At 38.2% G+C, this 19,515-nt stretch overlaps 1 protein-coding gene across 4 annotated transcripts in view; it reads right to left on the bottom strand.

Moving 5' to 3' along the window:
• Positions 1–5,368: 5,368 nt before the first annotated feature.
• Positions 5,369–19,515, bottom strand: part of CAMSAP2 (calmodulin regulated spectrin associated protein family member 2) — an 80,481-nt gene continuing 66,334 nt past the window's right edge. For 2 of the 4 annotated variants that reach the window (XM_021547224.3, XM_021547206.3), the window contains 7 exons: positions 16,551–18,747; positions 15,350–15,486; positions 14,637–14,857; positions 13,534–13,633; positions 11,475–11,590; positions 10,136–10,254; positions 5,369–8,635 (listed from right to left, as the gene is read on the bottom strand). In XM_021547224.3, coding sequence (XP_021402899.1) covers positions 8,330–8,635; positions 10,136–10,254; positions 11,475–11,590; positions 13,534–13,633; positions 14,637–14,857; positions 15,350–15,486; positions 16,551–18,747 — 3,196 coding nt within the window. In that variant the 3' untranslated portion in view covers positions 5,369–8,329. The remainder of the gene's footprint in view (positions 8,636–10,135; positions 10,255–11,474; positions 11,591–13,533; positions 13,634–14,636; positions 14,858–15,349; positions 15,487–16,550; positions 18,748–19,515) is intronic. The other 2 variants (XM_021547231.3, XM_021547215.3) reach the window with 1 other exon arrangement.

Below are 19,515 nucleotides of genomic sequence, written 5' to 3' on the forward strand. Positions count from 1 at the left end.
GCCCTCCCGGCGCCGCTGCCGAAGTGGAAAGCGAAGGGGGCGGGCCGGAGCCGCCCCGCCGCGGGGGCGGAGGGAGGGAGGGAGGGACAGATGGCGGCGGCCGCGCTGGGCGGGGCCGCTTTGTTCGTGCGGGGTGAGCCCGCCCGCCCGGCGGGCAGGGCCGCTCCCCGCGCTGAGGGAACGTGGGGCGGGGCCGCAGCTGCCGCCCGGCGAGGGCGGGATTCCCGGCGGCACCTGCCCGTGCCGGGGGCGCGGTGCTCCTGCCGGTGGGAGCTCTCACCCCGAGCCGGGTGTCACCGCAGCAAGCGGGGTTCCCGGGCCTGCCCTCCGCCGCCCCCGAGGCACCCAGCAGCACACGGCAGGGCAGGAGCGGCGCTGCCCGTCCGCCGCCGCCCGGCCTCCTGCTCGTGCGGCGCGGGCTGAAGGCTTGTGGGCAGCCTCGAGGTCCCGTGAAGTGCTGGCGAGTTCAGGGCAGCCAGGGGCTGCTTCGTGTGCTCGTGCTCTCACGTGCTTCCTGAGGTGCTGAGCGAAGCACGCCTTCTCTACAGAAATCTTGAGTGTGCGATACCTGTTTTATGAAGATGTACTCATATCTAATTGGACTTTCAGTTACATTTTTGTAATTGTACAAAAGATTACGGCACCTCAGAGTCGTTACGATGACTTGCTCTGTGTTTATATGTAGTGGTGAGATGGTAAAATGCAAGTACAGCACTTGGACAGTGCTTGTGAACAGACTGCAGTGCACTGGCAGGCCTTGTCAAAATGGAGATGCAGGCAATTTTCTGACAAGCTGATGCACATTTTTTAATTTATTGGGTTTTCTTTTAATTAGGCATGTGTACCATGCATCAGAGATCCATGGAAGGTTGTCGGGGATTTGACTGAAGCAGAACACCATTTCTGTCACATTCACAAAATATCAGTAAGGTCAAGTCTACTTACTGTTTTGCTGAGGATCTGCTGAAGGGCAGAGGGGAACTGTGTTATTTTTTGTCTCTTTTTTTCTGGACAGGAATACAAACGAATGTCCCAAAGGCTGTCCAGAGAAGAGTGTGCCTGGCTGCACAGCAGTGACTCTGCCAGTCATGTGCAGTTCCTTTTGTTCAAGTCCCAGCTTCACTTCCCAGGAATATGGACTTGCTGGTATAACACTGAGTACTACTATTTACTTCCAAACTACTTGGTGCTTAGTTGCCTTTGGAGGTGCTGCTTACGAGAAAATGTAAATATAGGAATGAAACTGTTTTCCAATACATTAGATGTCGTTAGAGATGATAAATCAGAGGGAGTGTGGAAAAACAAGATGACTAATTGTCTAAACTGAGTGCTATGTATAACTTCACTGAGCATAGATACAAAAAGCCCATTTAAAACTTCGTTTAACCTACAAAATTCTAGGTAAACATACGTAAGCTTTTAAATTTAATCTTGATTTTACAGTGGTTTTACAGTAATTTACTAATCTTTTGTGCAGTTGTTTTGTTTTCAGCGGAGGTCCTGAGACCAAATGTCTGGATAGCAAGAAAGATAAAGCTTCTTCCCACTTATGGATCTAAAAGAAAAATTATGACTTTAAAATTATTCTGTTCCCTGCTCAGAATGGACCTTTCACAGGTAAGCAGCAAATTCTTAAACTCCAAAAAGATATTTCAAGAACTATCAGGAAGAAATATGGAAGAATATGTAGCAGTAACACATGGCCCTGCTTTGGGGGTCAATCATACTATTATTAACTTTTGGTGAAGATACATTTAGTAGCATTCTATGGGAAGACAGCCAATGGAAGATCTTGTTCTCTGGTTGTTTGCAAGTCTTTGCTTAAGCATAGAAACGTGTTTGGGATGGTCTCAGCTTGCTTTGAACTCCCTACTCATTAGAGCAAAGAAGGTAACTCCCACAAACAGCAAAGTTTTTGGGTGTGGGTTTTAGAGAGCTTGAAAATCAAGATTAGTGGAGGAGGAGATCTGCATTGCCTAGTGACAAAACAGGGCGCTGCAGTCTGTGCTTGGAGCACTTCAGGAAAGAAAATAGTAATTGTGTGACTGCTTTACAAATGTTGCAGGTGAGAAATGAGATACTGGAAAGCAGCACTGTGGAAAGGGCCCTGGGGGTCCTGGTGAATGGCAAGCTGGAGACGAGTCAGCAGTGCCCTGGCAGCCAGGAGGGACATCCCTGTCCTGGGGACATCAGGGCCAGCAGAGCCAGCCAGGCAAGGGAGGGATCGTCCCGCTCTGCTCTGGGACAGCCTCACCGCGAGCGCCGGGGCAGCTTCGGGCGCTGATACCGAGCAGCCCCTGAGCTGCTCGGGAGCTCCAGAGGCCACGGGCACGGGAAGGGCCCGGGGGGAGCCATGGGCAGCGGCCGAGGGCACTGGGTCCGTTCAGCCCCGAGGGGAGAAGCTGGGGGAGACCTCAGGGCAGGTACAGCTTCCCTGAGGGCAGGAGGAGCGGCGGCACTGCGCTGGGGTGACAGTGGCAGGACCCGAGAGAATGGCCTGAATTTGTATCGGGAGGTTTAGGTTTGATATCGGGAAGGTTTTTAACCCAGAGGGTGGCTGGGCACTGGAACAGGCTCCCCAGGGCAGTGGTGACAGCGCCAGCCCGACAGAGCTCCGAAGTGTTTGAACAACACTCTCGGGAAAACGGTGTGATCCGTGGGGATGGTCCTGTGCAGGGCCAGGAGATGGACTCAGTGATCCTTATGAGCCCCCTCCAGTTCAGCTGATTCTGTGTGTTGGCCCTAAAAATACGCTAATCTCAACTTTTCTGTACTTGTAACAGAGCCAGTTAACTCCTTACATTTTATATTTACATGTTCTTGTAAAACCTTAGAAAAAAGTTCTGTTCAAAACTCTAGTCTGAAACAGTTTTTACTCATTTCAAGAAGGGATTTCCAGAACTTTGAGGTGACAATTCAGCAGAATTCTTGCATAATCTATAGAATTCTTTATGTCAGCACAATAGTTCCAGTTTCAGGTAGCTTAAACAAGAAAAATACTGAGTGAAAGTATAATCTGGCTTCAAGTAATTTAAATAATTGCAGGTTTGTGGGGCCTTGCCAGGTCTTGTATTGCAGACATTTAGATCTGAAGATGAAGAAATGATGAGACAGAGCTGCTGATGGAAAGCTCCATATTAGCTTTTAGTCTTTCTGCGATGCTCCATTAACTGTGACATAAAAATACATATAGATATTACTTAGTATGTCTCCATGAAGTTCACATACCATTAACTGCAAACTTAAAACACATGTGAAAAAAATATTTTAGTATCTTGCTTAAACAAATTTGTCAGTGGAAAATGAAATGCTTAATTATCCCTAAGCATTTTATATATCAAGTTGTTTATAATGTTGAATAGGAGTCTGCAGTGAATGCTTACCTTATTTTTGCTGTTTTCTGCCTTTTCTTGAATCCTGATGGTTATTACCTCTTCTGATCAGTGGCAGTTCTAACATCCATCAGTCTTATCCTTGAATTCAGAAATTTGATAAAAGAAGTCCATCTCCCAAAGACTTTGTACTGAAATGTGCATGTTGTAGATTATTTCCTTGTTTCTTACAGCAATGGTTTTGAGTGTAAGAGCTGCTTTTCTTTCTTGGTAGAAGGAACTAAGCTCGAGTAACTTCCCTACCATGTTTGACTCATTGCTGCAGTTGTCTAAATAAAACATGTATTCTTTATTCTTTATGTAAGCAAGTAAGTCTGAAGGTAAATGTGCATTTGTACATATGCATATACAAACACACATCAAATATATTTACCTAAATGGAACAGATTGCTTTTAAAAATAAATTTCTTATACATGTACAAAGATGTACATGTTAAATATATATTTTCCCCCTGCCATCTACACCTGGAATAAGAGAGTTTATAGGGGATTTTTTCCTTTTGTGTTTTTCATTTATTTAACCAGAAAATGTAAAAGCAGCTGTAAAGGACTGTGACTGTCAAGATACATCTTTATAGCCACAATTCTTCAAGCTGCTTATTCAGCTCATTAAATTAGTAGCAAGGCAGCAAAGAAATGCTGATTTGCTATTTGAAGAGATCTAAATAGTTAAAGTTTAGCCCTGTGTCTTTTTTAATAAGTTGTTGGAAAAAAGATATCTGACATCAATCTGATCAGTACAGCTGGATTTGAGAAACAAAGCCATTTTTTGCATCATATTTGTATGGCAATCAGTCCAAAACCTTCTGTTCCAAGCATAACTCTCTACACTGGATCCCACAACAGCACAAATTTTGAATCAGAAATTCTGTACCAATTCAGGCACAAAGCAGTCATAATTATGTTAAATTACCAGGACATGCACTGAAGTTTCTCAGGGATGGTGTTATTTGCCAAAAGATAGAAGAAAACCAAAGTCTGTTCTACAGCAGATCTGTACAAAGGCTGGTTTTAGATGAAAATTTTGAGCTGGGCTCACCCCTGGAAAAAATAGCTTTACTGGGTGCAATTGTGTGTTTGTGTTGCAATATAATTCCTTGCTTGTGTCAGCCTGTTTGTGATGCTGTACAGGGAACTGACTGAGTTGCCTGAAAAAGAACCAGTTTTCAGAGGAGGGAAAGCTATTAATTTTCTTCCACAGTAGCTTTCAATTCAGCTTTAAAAGCCCTACTGTCAGATTGCTAGTATTCTTGAAGTTACCCTTCAAACAGCTCTGCAATTCTGAGATTCTTTATCTGTGTATCAGTCTGCCTGTTGACAGTGAAGGGATGTCATGGCCACTTTCAGCAAGTCCTTGCTCTTACTCTGCAACCCAGCAGGACAACACAAAGCTCCAAAAAAGGCATTATTTGGACTGGAAAAATTTATAATTTACAAATCTGGAAAAGGCCCCTCATTTTTTTGATAGTGTTGTGTTCCAGATAGCATCACTAGCAAGTACAAACTGTTTCACTAGAAGTCATACACATGCTTTATACAGTACCTTGACAAAGATAATGTGACAAAGGTTGTCACCTTGACAACCTTTCAGTCTGAAGCAAACCTTTAACCTGACCAGAAGTTTTTGTGGCTTTGGAAAAATGGAAGCTAACCAGACCCACCAGACCCCAAAGTTTATAAATTACTTAAAATTGTGAAATTCACTTCTGAAGAGAACTGGGTAACACCTTGTTGTCCTCACAAATGAAATATGAAACCTATTCAATTATTCAATAGCCTTCCTCTGAGAACATCAGAATCTAGATTATCTATGGAAGTATGACCAAATGTGGTAAACAAAAGAAGAAATTGTAATGATGCATATTTCCTACAATTTCCACATTGCTGAAATCTGAGAAGAAACAAGATTTAAACTTTAATGTGAACATTTAATAATTTTAGTTTATATTTAGAGGTAAGCAAGAAAACAAAAAATGTTATTTTGGTGCCATGCTTTTATTTAAATGAAAGGAAAAAACTACACTGTACCACATAAGTAGCAATGACAATATTTTACAGCACAGCATTTGGAAAAATATGGAAGCTATGCTCCATAGAAGTGGACAAGTAAGCACACAATACACTGTACATTTTTCAACAGTGCCCAATAAATCATAATTAAATAGCTGAATTTGGCTTTAAACAGCCAAATAATAAAAACTAACAGTCATACTAACATTAAAAAAAAAAAAATCAGTAGCTATTATGACTGTTAGAAGATGAAATTTTTGCTCCAAAAACTAAGATGAGAGTTTGGCAATTCAGTCGTAGCAACAATAATAATACCCCTGATGAAAGCACCAGTGTGTTCTGGAAAGGTCAGTGATAAATACTGGCCTTTATGGAAAGCTTTCTTTTTTTTTTTTTTTTTCTTTTTCTTTTTTTTTTTTTTAAACATGATCCCAACCAAAGATCCACTGTAGTTAGAAAATTTGCAGGCTTAAAAAGGAAAAGCATCTCTAGCTTTACTTTTCCTGTATTAAGTAAAACCTTATACTGCGAGCAATGAAATTTTCAACTGCATTATTCACATTCTACTTTTAGACATTGCACAAATCTTTAACCTGTTGACAAATGCCAATTTCATAATACATTCATATTTTTTTTAATTACTCAAAGAATTCCTGTCACGTATTTAAGCTCACTTTGATTAGGTTGATGCATGTGTCTTTATGGTGTTGCAAATCTTCAGTTAAATCATAGAACAGATTTTAGAAATAAAAAGCCTCCCATGATAAAACTTCTTTTGAAGTTATTCACCATATGTATGTCAGTTAATTCCAACCTCCTGGTTTCTTGAGTCACTGTATATTATACACAGTTTCATATTGTTATTCAAGATGTTCCTACAATGGTATCTGTAGGAAGTGTCTAACAGGCAGAATGTGCAAACCCTCTTTTCCCCCCTTTTTAATATTATTTATATCCTATATACACAATATGTATACACTTGAATTATAAGAGTTACATATCCTGGTGATATACATGCAAACAGTAGGAATCAGCTAACCACAAATATTTTTGAGCCACATACATATTAAACATGTATTTTAAAGTGTTTTTTCTTTTTTTTTACAGTTTTAACAAATATACATAAATATAAGAACATAAATTACAGTAAACTGACAGCATTTTTGAGAAAATGTTTATAATCCAGATGCACTGATGCCTAAGGCCTTATAATAATTTAAAAAAGTACTGTTCTAAACTGCTTAATGACATCTCATTCCTGTGCATCCTTTCTGTAAGTAAATGAGCACATTATAGTAGTGAGGCAGTTTCTCTCAAAGCAGTTTGATGAGAGAAATACGAACATCATTTTTGTCTCCCATGAAACTGAATGGACTACATACTTACAGCACAATACTGTCTTATGTGAATGGAGTTGTCACAACACTGAAACAGAACAGAATCACAAATCATTCAAGTCTTTTCCTGAGAATGAGATTTCCCTCCCCCCCAACAAATTCTCGGGTGTATGATGTTATCAAAATAGCCACAGATGTAGGGGAGGCTTCAAGTTTGTGTTTTCTTTTTTTTTCAGAACAGTGTTATGTTAAAAGCAAATTATAAGAGAAACAAACACTGAAACGGGGTAGTGATTTAGAAAATAACCAAACACTGTTTTGAAATAAAATGCAGCCCTTTATAAATAATACTGAAATATGCTTAGAGTTTGGTTTTGGTCATGTTACAGATTTACTGAAATGTCAGTTAGGCTTTTAAACCATATGTACTTGAAAATTGCTGTGTCACAAGACATCACCTGTTAGTGTCAAGAAAAAAATTTACGAAGACACACTGAAAATTCTTACCAGATGTCTGTTCCCTAGAAAACTGCTTCAAGTCTGAGTTGGCAGATCTGAAGGCAGGAAGTGGCCTGGATATTAAAATCAATGGGAATTAGATACACAACTTCTCAAAGATCTGTGACTTAGTGAATTCTGTGATTCTTCTGAATATTTAGTGCTCTGTTAGGCAACATCAGGGATCTAGTTCTGAATGTTTCATGAGTCCCTATTCCTTCCTTGAAGAAACAGGACCTGACCGTGTGCTCTCTCTCCAGCTGGAACAGTGCAAAGCAATGAACGCACACTTGCTTAAACCATTTCAGAGACCTACCAAATCTTTGTACTTTTGGTTTTACTGATGTTATGAATATGCACATGGTCAGTTATTACATCTCAGATGGCAACTTACTGAAACAGAAATAATTGCATCACCTTTACCCTGAGTTGTTAAATAATTCATTTGAAGAAAACTTCAAGCAGTTCAAAGGTTTTTCCTTTACTGTTTAGTTTATAAGCAAATCAGTACTATTGAACTGAAAAGGAATTATAAATACACAGGGGAATGAATATTGATTTTGTTACAGCACACAGTAAGGATCTTGGAGAACAGACCCATACAGCTGTTATTCAGTGACATACAATTTATCACTTAGTCTTTACTGTAAGTCAGTATGCAAAGTTCAATGGTATTGAGAATATTAAGAAGTCTTTCTTTAGTGAAAGAAAAATATTTCAAGACAAGCACAAATACAAACATATAAGGCAACAGATGTAAAAAATGTAGTTTGAGTCACTAAAGAGGAACATTCAGTGCTTCAGTGTATCTAATCAAAATACAGAGCAAATATACTCTATATGTTGCATTAGCACATACAAATCTCCACACAAGTCAAACATTTCTGTAATCACTCATAATTATTCACCTAAGAGTTATCTTCTGCACTCCTAAACACTGTGTTTACATTCCAGTTGGACATGATAATAGAACTTGGTGTCCAGTTTTAAGTTCTAAGAGTCTTGTTGGCAACTAGAAATCTATTTCCTATAGGCAGTAAAGATGAAGTGCAAGTTTATCATAATTGTCTCAAGCAAACTTTTTCCCATCTACTATGCCTTGGTGGGTAAGAGTTTCTTAGGAGTTACTGGTCTCTTGGTTTGCCACAAATGGCTGTGAATAGTAATTGCATCAACACTGGCAGACAATGTTTTGGCAGGTATGTGGCTAAATTGCTTCCTGTCAGAGTTGTATTTATACAGTCCCTCTATCATTTTCTTTGTGATAGATTTGGGACCTATTCCTGTTAATTTATTGATTTCTTCAGTATCAGGGCAGTACGTATACAGAGATCTGAACTGGCAGCCTGAATCCCGGAACAAGATTAAGAAATTATTGGCATCAGATTTTTCCATTTCCTTTAAAAGAAAGAAAGAAAGAAAACATTCAGAATATAAATTTTGCATTGTAATTAGAAAACATTTCAATTAATTAGATTTAATTTTGAATCAGTTTTCTACCAGAGATGAAACTTATGTCTAACTCTGTCCACTAAATACCTTATTTTCAATCATTAGAATTTGCTAAGCTTCACCTATCTGAATTTTGATAGGGTAGATAGCCATGTCAACCAAAACCCAATTTATTTAGACAATTTCAGCTATACTTGTTTAGTTGTACTTCAAGAACAGACATCCCAAAGGTCTTTTTGTAGACCAAATAAAAATTCTCTTCATCATCCATTTCATCAAGCTGGTCTAATACTTGCAAGTTTGGGAACAGGGAACTTGACACATGTCTTATTATATCTGAAAGATCCTCTGGTGCTAGAATGGAATTTCAGTCATCCCTAAATCCACTCAAGCTTGGTCAAACTGTGAAGTCAGTTGAAATGTATTGAACAAAAGTTCTTAATTAGCTGAAATTCTCAGATTCCTCTTCCTCCTGACAGACCTTCTATGGGACATGTGTCCTGAACACATACAGCTTCTATCAAATGATGTATGCTTCATCCTTGAGTTAAGCATGACATTTTTGCAGCTGTTTTTTTCTGGGATTTCTGAGGATCATTTTGCTACCAGTTACTTAAACTGCAAGAGTGTGTGCTGATTCCTGACTTGGTATTTCCAAAAAGTGTTGGGTAGGATGGAGAAAGCAGCATCTAGACATGGATGCAGAAGGATTATGAAGAGAAGAAAGGACAAGAAATACTGCTGTGAAGTTTATTCCAGCAATGAAATTCAGTCTGAATTTCCAAGTGTCTTGTGAGGTTTGATATCAGTTAATTTGTTGTATTTGTCCTACTTGATAAATGGAACAGTTCTGTTACTCTCAAGGCTCAGACTCTGTGTTACTTCTTTTGTCTGGAAACACTGTCCTGGAGTTTTTACACTATCTGTGCATTTTCAGAAAGGTTTCTAGCAGTGTAAGAGAGAAGACTATAGGAAGGCACCTTCCTATAGTAGAAAGTCCTGAATTTGCCTTACTTCTTGGAAACTGGAGAAGAGCCTAGAAGGGATGTATTTCAAATCTTTCTGTTCATGAGAGTGTGTGCTTTACTTTTAAAGTTCCCAACCTGAGGATCTCTATGTATAAGGGAAAACAACTTTGTGAGCAAATTATGAAAGCCTAGATATTGAAGTTCTCCCATAAAACAAGCAATGACTATTAAATTAAACATGCAAATTAATTCAGCTCCCATGCTGCATGTACAAAGTTACAGCCCTTATTTCTACAGCACTGGAGAACCTTTCTGCCTACACAGGAAGCAAGTCACAGAAGTTACTCAGTCTCTTCACTGATTGCTGCCATAATTGCTAAGGTTTCCTTTCAGTGTCTGCATTTATGCTTTAGAGTCTCCATAATGCTTGACTTTGGTTTGATGTAGGTTTGTGGTTTTAGGGGAAAAATATTCTTACCTCCAGGATCTTTTTCTTTTGACCTTCATTTACTTTTCCAGCCAGGCAGCAATGTGCCAGTGCATTCTGAATTATATACTTATTGGATTTAGCACTGGGTTCTTTGAAGAGCTTTGGTCCTATGCAAAAGGAGCAGCAAATAAGCTAAATTAGCAATAAGCCAACAAGTGTTATTTTGAATGCTGTGAAGCACTTCTGGTATGGAACTTTTGCATGCATAGAAACACAAATCCAGGAATAATACAGAATAAAGTTAGACACCACAAAATTCACAAACAAGTAAAGTGTAATTCAAATGTCACTGGATTCACTTACAAATGTGTCTTTCATTATTAAATCATTATTATTGGCAGCCTTGGTAAATATTTTCAGAGGACCTTTTCTATGAACAATGAATTTTTTTTTTTTCTAACCAAAATTTTAGTTGTCCAAGAGAAAGCAAAACCTTTCTTTTTCTACACCTGTGATTTCAAGGGTGCAAGGTACAATAATGAGACATATGCAGTGCTTAGAGTAACTGTTGCCTGTCCTCTTTGGAATGACAGGCTATTCTGTCTGCAAAATGATTCATCTGGTTGAAGGAGAAATCTCCTGTTTTAATTTCTGAAATGTCTGTGTACTTGGGTCAAGTCCATTAAAAAAACCCAACACATGAGTACCAATTAGGAAAATAATATGCAAGCATCAATTAAATTTAAAATATCTGTTTGTCTAAACTTTGGGGGAACCCTAGAAAATACCTAACCTTATGCTACTCTTCCCACAAACAAAGTGATATTAGGTTGGCAAAAGTGGAGCTTGTATAAGCCTGATGATGCAAGGTCTTGGCAGTATCACGTGTGGTATAGTTAGAGAAAAGGGGGAAAATACCATTATTGTTTGATTCATAATATAATACCAAATGAGTAGTCTGATCATAAAGTTCTTAATAAGCAACAAAAAATCTGTTAGGAAACAAATAGTGCAGAATATTTATATTTGCATTGCTAAGAAGACTTTTTGCTGCTGCAATTTGGCTTTTGAATTTTGTAACACTGTTCTAAATTGAGTTGAAATAGCAACATTTTGTGTGCCTTGCTAGAGACATTATTGAAGTACAAAATTATGTGTGAGTCCATGTGCTGTTCTGAGCCTGACGGCAGTTTACTGCAGTTATCACAAATGCTACTGAGTCAGAACTTTTATTTTGGATTAAAAATGTGAACCTTGTATTATTAGCCTCTACCTTGAAGGGTAAATCTCAATCAAGTTTTGAGAAGCCAAATCAAGGTGACTAAAAACTTTTCATACATAGAACCATTAATAGGCAGGTTCTTTTCTGACTATGGTTGCCACTGACCTGTGTATTCTGTAGCAGAGGCGACTGAAGAAGTTGTAGATGCATTTTCCCAATCTTTTTCTCCGTTACGACTCCCACAGCGACTCGGGGATAAAAATCCTTCCACAGATTCAGACCTAAACATTAGTTTTAAAATCTATCAGAAAATTCACAATGTTCAGCTGGGAAGCCTTCTGATATGAAAAGAAGGCAAGGTAGAACACAATTATTTGAATTATAAACTATAAACCTAAATGCACAATATTTAGTGTGTTCTGAGTAATGCAAGAAGTTGGTCTTTAGGTGAGGTATATGTTAATTTTTGGGCTACATCTGACGGACAGAAACCTAATAGATGTTCTTGTTTGTCTTGGTTATGAAATAGAACTACTAAGTGGAAATCTGTGTTACTTTTAACATGTACTGGCAAACCAATGTTATCTCATGTAGTGAACAAACCAGTTCTTGATAGAATAATGAATATGAAGTAAAAATTTAATTCATTTATATTTATGACTGCAACAACTGGTAGTGAGAACTGCTGTATTTAAGACAGAAAAACAACTTCCTGTCTAGTTTTTGTTTTCACAGACAATAACTTCTGTTGCTGTAATTCTTGAGGCTGCACTCAAAAGTGGATAATTTTGCATTTAAAGGTTTAAACAAGATTGTAAAGTTTCCTTAAATTTTTACTAAATAGTTAAAATTTTTTGATTGTCGCCACTGCAAAATCCAGTCAAATTTGCATCTTGGAATGAAAGTTTTCTAAGTGAGAAAAAGGCACAGAATAAGGAAAAAAAAGTGGTATCATATAAAAATTTGTGTACATGCTCATTTTCTGTAAAATTAGCAACAGATGAAAATTCAATTTATAATACATCCTACACCTTTTCTGATTAGCACTTGCATGAAGGAGGTGACAAATGTATCACTGAGATTCTCAGTGGATTCATCAAAAACAATGGTGATGGGAGGACGAGGTGACAATATGGGTTTGGAAAGATACTGAAAATCCTTTCAACTCTGTTGCTTTTATAATGTTTTAAAAGTCTCAATCCCCTGAACAAATCCAAAGGGTGAGAAAGATGCACTGCTCATTGAAAACATAGTACAGCACTGTACAACTCCAGCTCCATACATAGGGGTTATCTCCTGCAAAGCCTGTGTAGATGAGCAACATCAAGCCTTTTGTAATAGCTAACATAGGTGGAAGAAATTCCCCTCTCAATTAAAACTGATAATTTTTAAGAGATGACAAGAGATATTAGGCTAGTTGAATCATTGATGAAAGTTTCTTATGTAATCACTGGAAAGTCAGTTCTTGAGACATCAAGGTAATTGAGAAGTCAACCGAAGCCAGCTGCAGGTTTGTCAAAACTGATAAATAATGTGTAGTGGCCATGAAAACACAACATGCAATATCAGAAAATGTAATACTCCTTATCAACCCCCTTCTCCTGGTTTGCTTTTCTTCACTTTTTCTTTTTTTATACAAAGAAAATAGTATTTGTCTGAATATTATCAAGTAGTTCACAGAAACAGTGATTTTCCTCTGAATGACAATATGGGGTTTTGTATTAAAAAATATAATTTTTTCCTGTTATTTCAGGTGGTTTTTAATGTAAAATAAATTCTGGTGTTTGGAAAAAGCTGAAGTCCTTGTGACCATTCAATAATTCCCTGTACAACTGCTAAAGAAAAAAAACAAACAGAAAATAAACTTCTATGCTAAAAAAATAAAAGCAGCTATGCAGTTGCACATAGCATACAGGTTTAGAAAAAATATCCATAGGTTGAGACTTAGATACAAGCAGATGAATTAAAGAGGCTGTGTGAACAGCATTTTGTTTTGACCTCATTTATACCTGCCCAACTGGTTTACTTGGTAAAATTTGCAAAACAAATGACCATGGCTTGGTTCCCGAATGTCTGACAGTGGAAACTATCCATGTCTCAAATGAGGAAAACATACCCGTTCTCAGAGTACACAGTATATATACACGACCTCTAAAAAATTCATGCTAGTTTTACATAGCTGATTACAAAATTTTATTACGTGAAATGGTTATTTTAGCTTTACCTTGGTGTTCTCTTGCCTGACTGCACACTCTCATTGTCCCCTGTATTCAGCGATGCCAATGAAAGACTAGATACTGAAAAAACACGATAAAGCTGTGAACCTGGATAAAAACAAAGTTAAAGCTTATAAACCTATGCAACTAGAAGAGTCTGTTCATCAGACCAACACCAGCATCTGAAAGTCAGTAAGAGCTTTTCGACATGACATACCTGCATGCATATGTGCTGCACTTCCTGTAAACACTTGCTCCCACCCAGCCTTTGGCACCCACTGGGGATGGGCTAGGCTAAGCACTAATGGGAAGCACGAACATTTGCACTATGCAAATCAAAGAATGCAATTAAAGTTAATAAGTCCTCTTGAAAGAGCGCTTGAGAGACTTAATTTAAAGCTTGGGATGGATTCTTGGAAGGTGTTAAGGAAATACTTTAAATGATACTGGAAGACAGAGGGAAGCAGCCAGCAAAAATGTAGCATAACAACAAGGGTAGAGGAGGCTGTAACAAAAAGGATCACCAAGCAATCTGATTATTTTTTCTAATTGTAAATTGGCAATACTTCTTCCAGCCATTACTGCAAGTTAGATACTGTTGTAGCTAAAAAAATGCTAAGTTGCTCCACATGGTTAGTGTTACTATGTTCTTAACTATACATGCAGCTGGTGAGCAAAATAGAAAAAAAATAAATATAAAAGTAAATTTCAAATTTTAATTTTGTCCATATTGTGTGAGGTTAAGTAGTCTTACCTTATGGTCACCATTTTAGTTATTGATCCCTTATCTCCCAACTTTTATTCATTCTTAGCTCTACAGGTGCAAGAAAAGATTAGTGAAGAAAACATGGGTGTGCATGAAACTTGCAACACATAGTCGGCCCTCCACTGGGGTTTCAGAGCTAACATTTTTGCCTGTTGATATATGCATGCATAGCAGGTAAGTGACATTCATCTTTCCATTTCTATGCCAAATTTTGCTTTCCACTTTGGACACGTGCAGTTTCAATGTAGCACAAGACTCTTATAAATGCACGTGCTCGTTAGGACCAAAACCCAAGCTGGTGTTTTTAGCATGAACAGACTCTTTTTCCATGTAAACATTTGTTACCTGGTGGACCTTTGATTGGTGTCTTAGGTGATTCAATATGATCTCTGTGAATAGATTTTGGACGTGGCTTTTTCTGTTTGATTGAGAGGGAACGTGGCTTTATGACAGTATCCATGTCTTCCATAAGCTTTAGTTGTTTCCTTCTCATATATTCCTGCTTAATAAATTCTCGCCGTGCTCTTTCATCTTCCTTCTTCTGACGTTCTTCTTCTGTTTTGCGTCTAAAAAATGACCAAAAAAATTCAGCAATAGAAACTTTCCAAATAAGGGATTCAGCTAGCACAGTGAGGACAGCACAGGCATCAGATTTTTCGAACTTCAATGTTCTCAAGCATCAGTAAGAGACAATCACTTTTCAATTTTTTTACAGTTCTCAGAGTTTAAACTTTCTGGGATATTGCTACTAAGAAAACCAAATGCAGTTTTATGAGCTTCATTGCTGTAACTGAGTGAACATTGTGCACTTGTGCAGAAGGAGCCCTGAGGGATAGAGGCTCCCTCAGAACCAGCACAGCTCCCAGCCTGAGACAGCTACAGACTGGTGCCACCTGCTGTCCTGCCAGGCCAGCTGGGCTCCTCTGCACAGCTGGCTCTAGCAGTAAATAACCAAATATTAACATGCAACTTTTTAACATGCAGGTTACACTTTTAACTAAAGCAGACATTTCTATGTTCACCATAACTGATCATTTGGATTAAACATGTAATTTTACCTTGTCTCTTCCTTCTTATGTTCTAGTTCTGCTTCCAGCTGCTGCTTTCGAAGCAAAGTCTCTCTTTCCCTTCTCAAACGCTTCTCCAACAATGCTGCTCGTTTCATTGCCATATCATTTTCTGCCTTTTGATCATCCTAGAAACCATTTTGGAAGGAAAAGGACCAAAAATATTAAGATCTCTAAATTCAGCAACTGATTTGGCCAAGTCATTAGACACTTAATTCTGTACACTGGGTATCCTAACATACTCTTGCAGTACTTGGAGTAAGTTTATTATTGAAGAGTTTTCTTAAGATTCTTAAAAACTTCATAATGGAATTTTTCCTTCCTGAGCCAAACAAAATTCAACACTGATATTAGAAAACTTACTAAGTGAGGTATTTTAGTTTTGAGTCAGATCCCACATACCATAAACTACTTCTTTCAGCTTTGGAAGAGTCTACACGTATGAACATGAAAATAAGTATCACAAACCCCAATAATTATTCACCATATAAAAGTAACTTCTGAGCAAACCAGGTGTTTTGTTAGAACTGAGGAATGCTTCTAGACAAGCTAGGTCCATCTAGGTACATGATACAAAATTTTTGGGTATTCAAAGATGGAAATAAGTCTAGACCACTGTTTTACAATATGCATTATAGTTAAAAGTCTGTCTGAATACAGCTGTCTAATAAAAAGTCTCCAAGGAGTGCTCCTACATACAAACTTCAAAAGGGAGTCTCAGCAGAGACTTATACTTCCTTATCCAGTTGAGAGAGGGAAAAAGGCTCTCCAAAGTGCAATTCAAAGACGTGAACAATTTTTTAAAATGCAGGTTGTTATGTACTTCAAAAACTTTTTGTTAAATTTGGGAATGAGGTGAGGAAGTGAGGGTGAGATGTGAGCGCGTTTAATCAAGATCACCAAAACATATGTTAAAAAAAATCTACATTCAGCATGGATCTTGCTCACCAAGACCTCCAAGCATTCTTCCATAACTATGAATGGAAAGGGATACTCTGACATGCTCAGAACTGCATTATAGTAGAATCTCATGACTCTTATGATGCCAAATTAATCAGTCAAAAAGATAAGCCTGCATATTTAAAGTTGCAGTACCATCTGCTTTGACTTCAATCATCAGCATAATCTATGTTTCAATTAAAGATTTAAACAATGCTTAACAGCTGACATACACATCCACTAGTTCTCTTACCTTAAAAAAGAATCCACAACACACTTTCTGGTCATCTTCAAACTGTTCTCTATCACTCTCACCTTCATATTTCTCGACAGATACCTCACTTTTTTCTGGTGGCTTCAAATCTGATAGGGAAACTTCAATTAAGTTAGCTGTTTTGGGAGCTGGAGGTGGTAAAATTGGTTGGTTTAGCTGCTCTTCATTTGGGGTGAGGCAGACCGTTTCTGTGATAGGCTGAGATAATACTTCAGAAACATTAGATTCAATAGGCTTAATCTCCTTTTCCTCCAACTTCTGCTCACCCTGTTTTGGCAATTTTGCTCCTTCTTCTTTTGCTACCTCTTCTGTAGACTTGACTTCTTTCAAAATATTTCCCTTTAACTGAGGTTCACTTACATGTTCACCATCATCTCCAAAGCAAACAAATGATCTAGTCTGAATGGGAACCTGACTGGGAGAAAACCTCCTCAAACGGGGAAGACTGTCCACAGACCGTGGGGCAGTCAAGGTACGGTTTAGAGGCGTTATTTTCAGTTCATTTGGCCTAGGAGTCCTTTGCATTTTAATGTGAAAAGAGGCATTCTTCCTGTTGGAAGATTGTGGAGACTGATGTGTAGAGCGAGGAGATTCCTGTGAGAAAGGTGCAACAGGAGCTGGAGTTCCCCCTTGCCTTGAAGAAGACTTAAAGTCCCGAATCTGCTTCTGAGGAGAAGGTTGAGGAGGAGAAATAACCCAAGCCTGTTGCTCTCTCATCTGCATCAGCATCTCCTGCTGAAGGGATAGACGTTGCATTTCTTGTTGCAGAAAATGTAGGGAAGAGTTTAGTTTTTCAATAGATTTTGTATATTCTAAGAGATCTCCATCATTAAGATTTTCTTCTGAGGGGCTTGCTAAATTCCATTGTTTTTCAGCATCTCCCAAAGTAGCAGGAGATTTTAACCATTTGCTATGAGAATTTTCTGGGTTTTCTTTTATTAATTCTGAAGTCTTACTAGTTTGGTCATCTGATTTTTGAGTTTCTTTTTCTTTCAACCGATTGCTGTCAGTGAATACCTTCTCATCTTCAGCTCCTGCTGCTTCCTCTCGGAGAGGTGACACCCCATCACTTTTCTTTTTCACAACATTGAGAAATGCTGTTCTTCCCATTTTCTGCCGCTGCTTTGTGAATGCAGCTTCAACTTTCTTCTTCTGTGCTTCAATAGCTCGCCTCTTTTCCTCTAGCTTCATCCTCAGCTGTACCATTTCAGAAGCCAGTAATTGTGTAGTGTCTCTTCCTTGAGGAACAGATGTCTCCTCAGGAATATGAGCCCAAGCAACCATATGAGGGATGTTCAGCTCAGAACCTTCTGGTGTGGTTTTCTGAGAACTGCTTCCACTGCTTTTACTATCTGTGTGATTCAACTTCTTGAATTTCTGCTCAGCAAAGCTGGTCATTTTAACCCCTGAGCTCGAAGAAGCACTGCTGCCTGCCTGTGATTTGGTACTTACTGAGCTGGGACAGGGACTTAATTGATCTCTGTGATTGCTAGCCCGCATGTCGTAATCCTGGAGAAATTTAGAAGGTTCCTCCATGTCAGAGTCCATGCTTACAGTATAATCTCGCAAAGAAGAATCCTCATCCATTGTCTCTGGGATATCTTCTGATGGGACATGTATTCCAGTATCTACTTCTGTGTTGTCAGTCACAGGACTCAGAGCACCTTTAGTGTCTGTGATTATATCTGGGGTAGTCTGATTTGGTTTAATGTTTGAATTCAAGATGCTCATTTCCCGATTGTGAAGAAAGAACCCATTTGTAATTTGGTCTGTTTGGAGAAGTCTGGGAGATTTTTCTGTGTCATGAATTATCTGCAAAGCCTCTTCAATGCTTGGCGTCTCAATCTGATTGCCAAAATCATCCAGAACTGCCCTGTTTTGCAGAGCTCCATTTGGAAACCTATAGTGTCTGCTCTCATTGGCATTTCTTTGATTTGCATTAAGAGACTGATTGGCCTTGGTCATGTCCTTTTCCTCTTCAATGTCTTGATTCTCCTCTTCTCCATTGACTGGTTTGAAGGACAGGTTTTTTCTAGAATGCTTTGGCATGCGGTTGATGTTCCCTGTAAGGCCTTCATTGCTCACAGATCTGGGAATTCCTCTGTTTGGAGTAGGTGCTGGAATGCTTTTCTCTTTGTCAAAAGGAATGTCAAATGAAACTCCGTGTACTGATGACCTAATAGAGATCAGAATAAAGAAATTGAGAAACTCAGGGTTATTAATAAAAGCAAGGAAATACTTGTATTTGATTTTAAAATTATTTTAAGATGGTAGTATTAAAGGCACTGTTAGGTGTACTGTATTTTGCTTAGCTTCTAATATAATAAACATGTATATATTTTTAGATAGATACTTTTAGATGGATAAATAGATATAAGTATAATGAATTTATAAAAAGCACAATAGAATAGAATGCAACATTTTCTCCAGACTCAGACAATACTTTTTATTACTTTGGAATAAAGTCTGGGCATTTTAAGAGTACAGAAATTGCCACCATAGATCAGAAGGAAGGTGTGAAAAGACACAGTTTACAAACCACTACAACTCTTACCATTTTAACTTTGCTTTATACCCTACAGATTAAGAGTTTATGACTGGTCTAACTGAAAACTAAAACATTCAGCCCAATTGTGTTAGCATCCCCAAAATAATACAAGCTTAAATGCTACTGAGATCATTAGCCATATTATTGTTACCATGTTTAGTTCACTGTAATAAGTAAATACAAACACATTTAACACCAACAATTCAAAAAGTATACCTCTTTTAGTGTAAAGAATAAATTATTTATTTCTGAAGATCGTTTCCTATTGACCAGTTTTCAATCCACGATATGGTTTTATCTTTCTTTTACTACTTTTTCAAGCAGCTTACAAGAATTCTCATTATAGAACTCTGAAAATCCAAACTACAATTGAGCATTTACTACTACTCATAACCA

The sequence above is a fragment of the Lonchura striata genome, chromosome 9 (genome assembly GCF_046129695.1).
Source record: "Lonchura striata isolate bLonStr1 chromosome 9, bLonStr1.mat, whole genome shotgun sequence".
NCBI classification, from domain to species: Eukaryota; Metazoa; Chordata; class Aves; order Passeriformes; family Estrildidae; genus Lonchura; species Lonchura striata.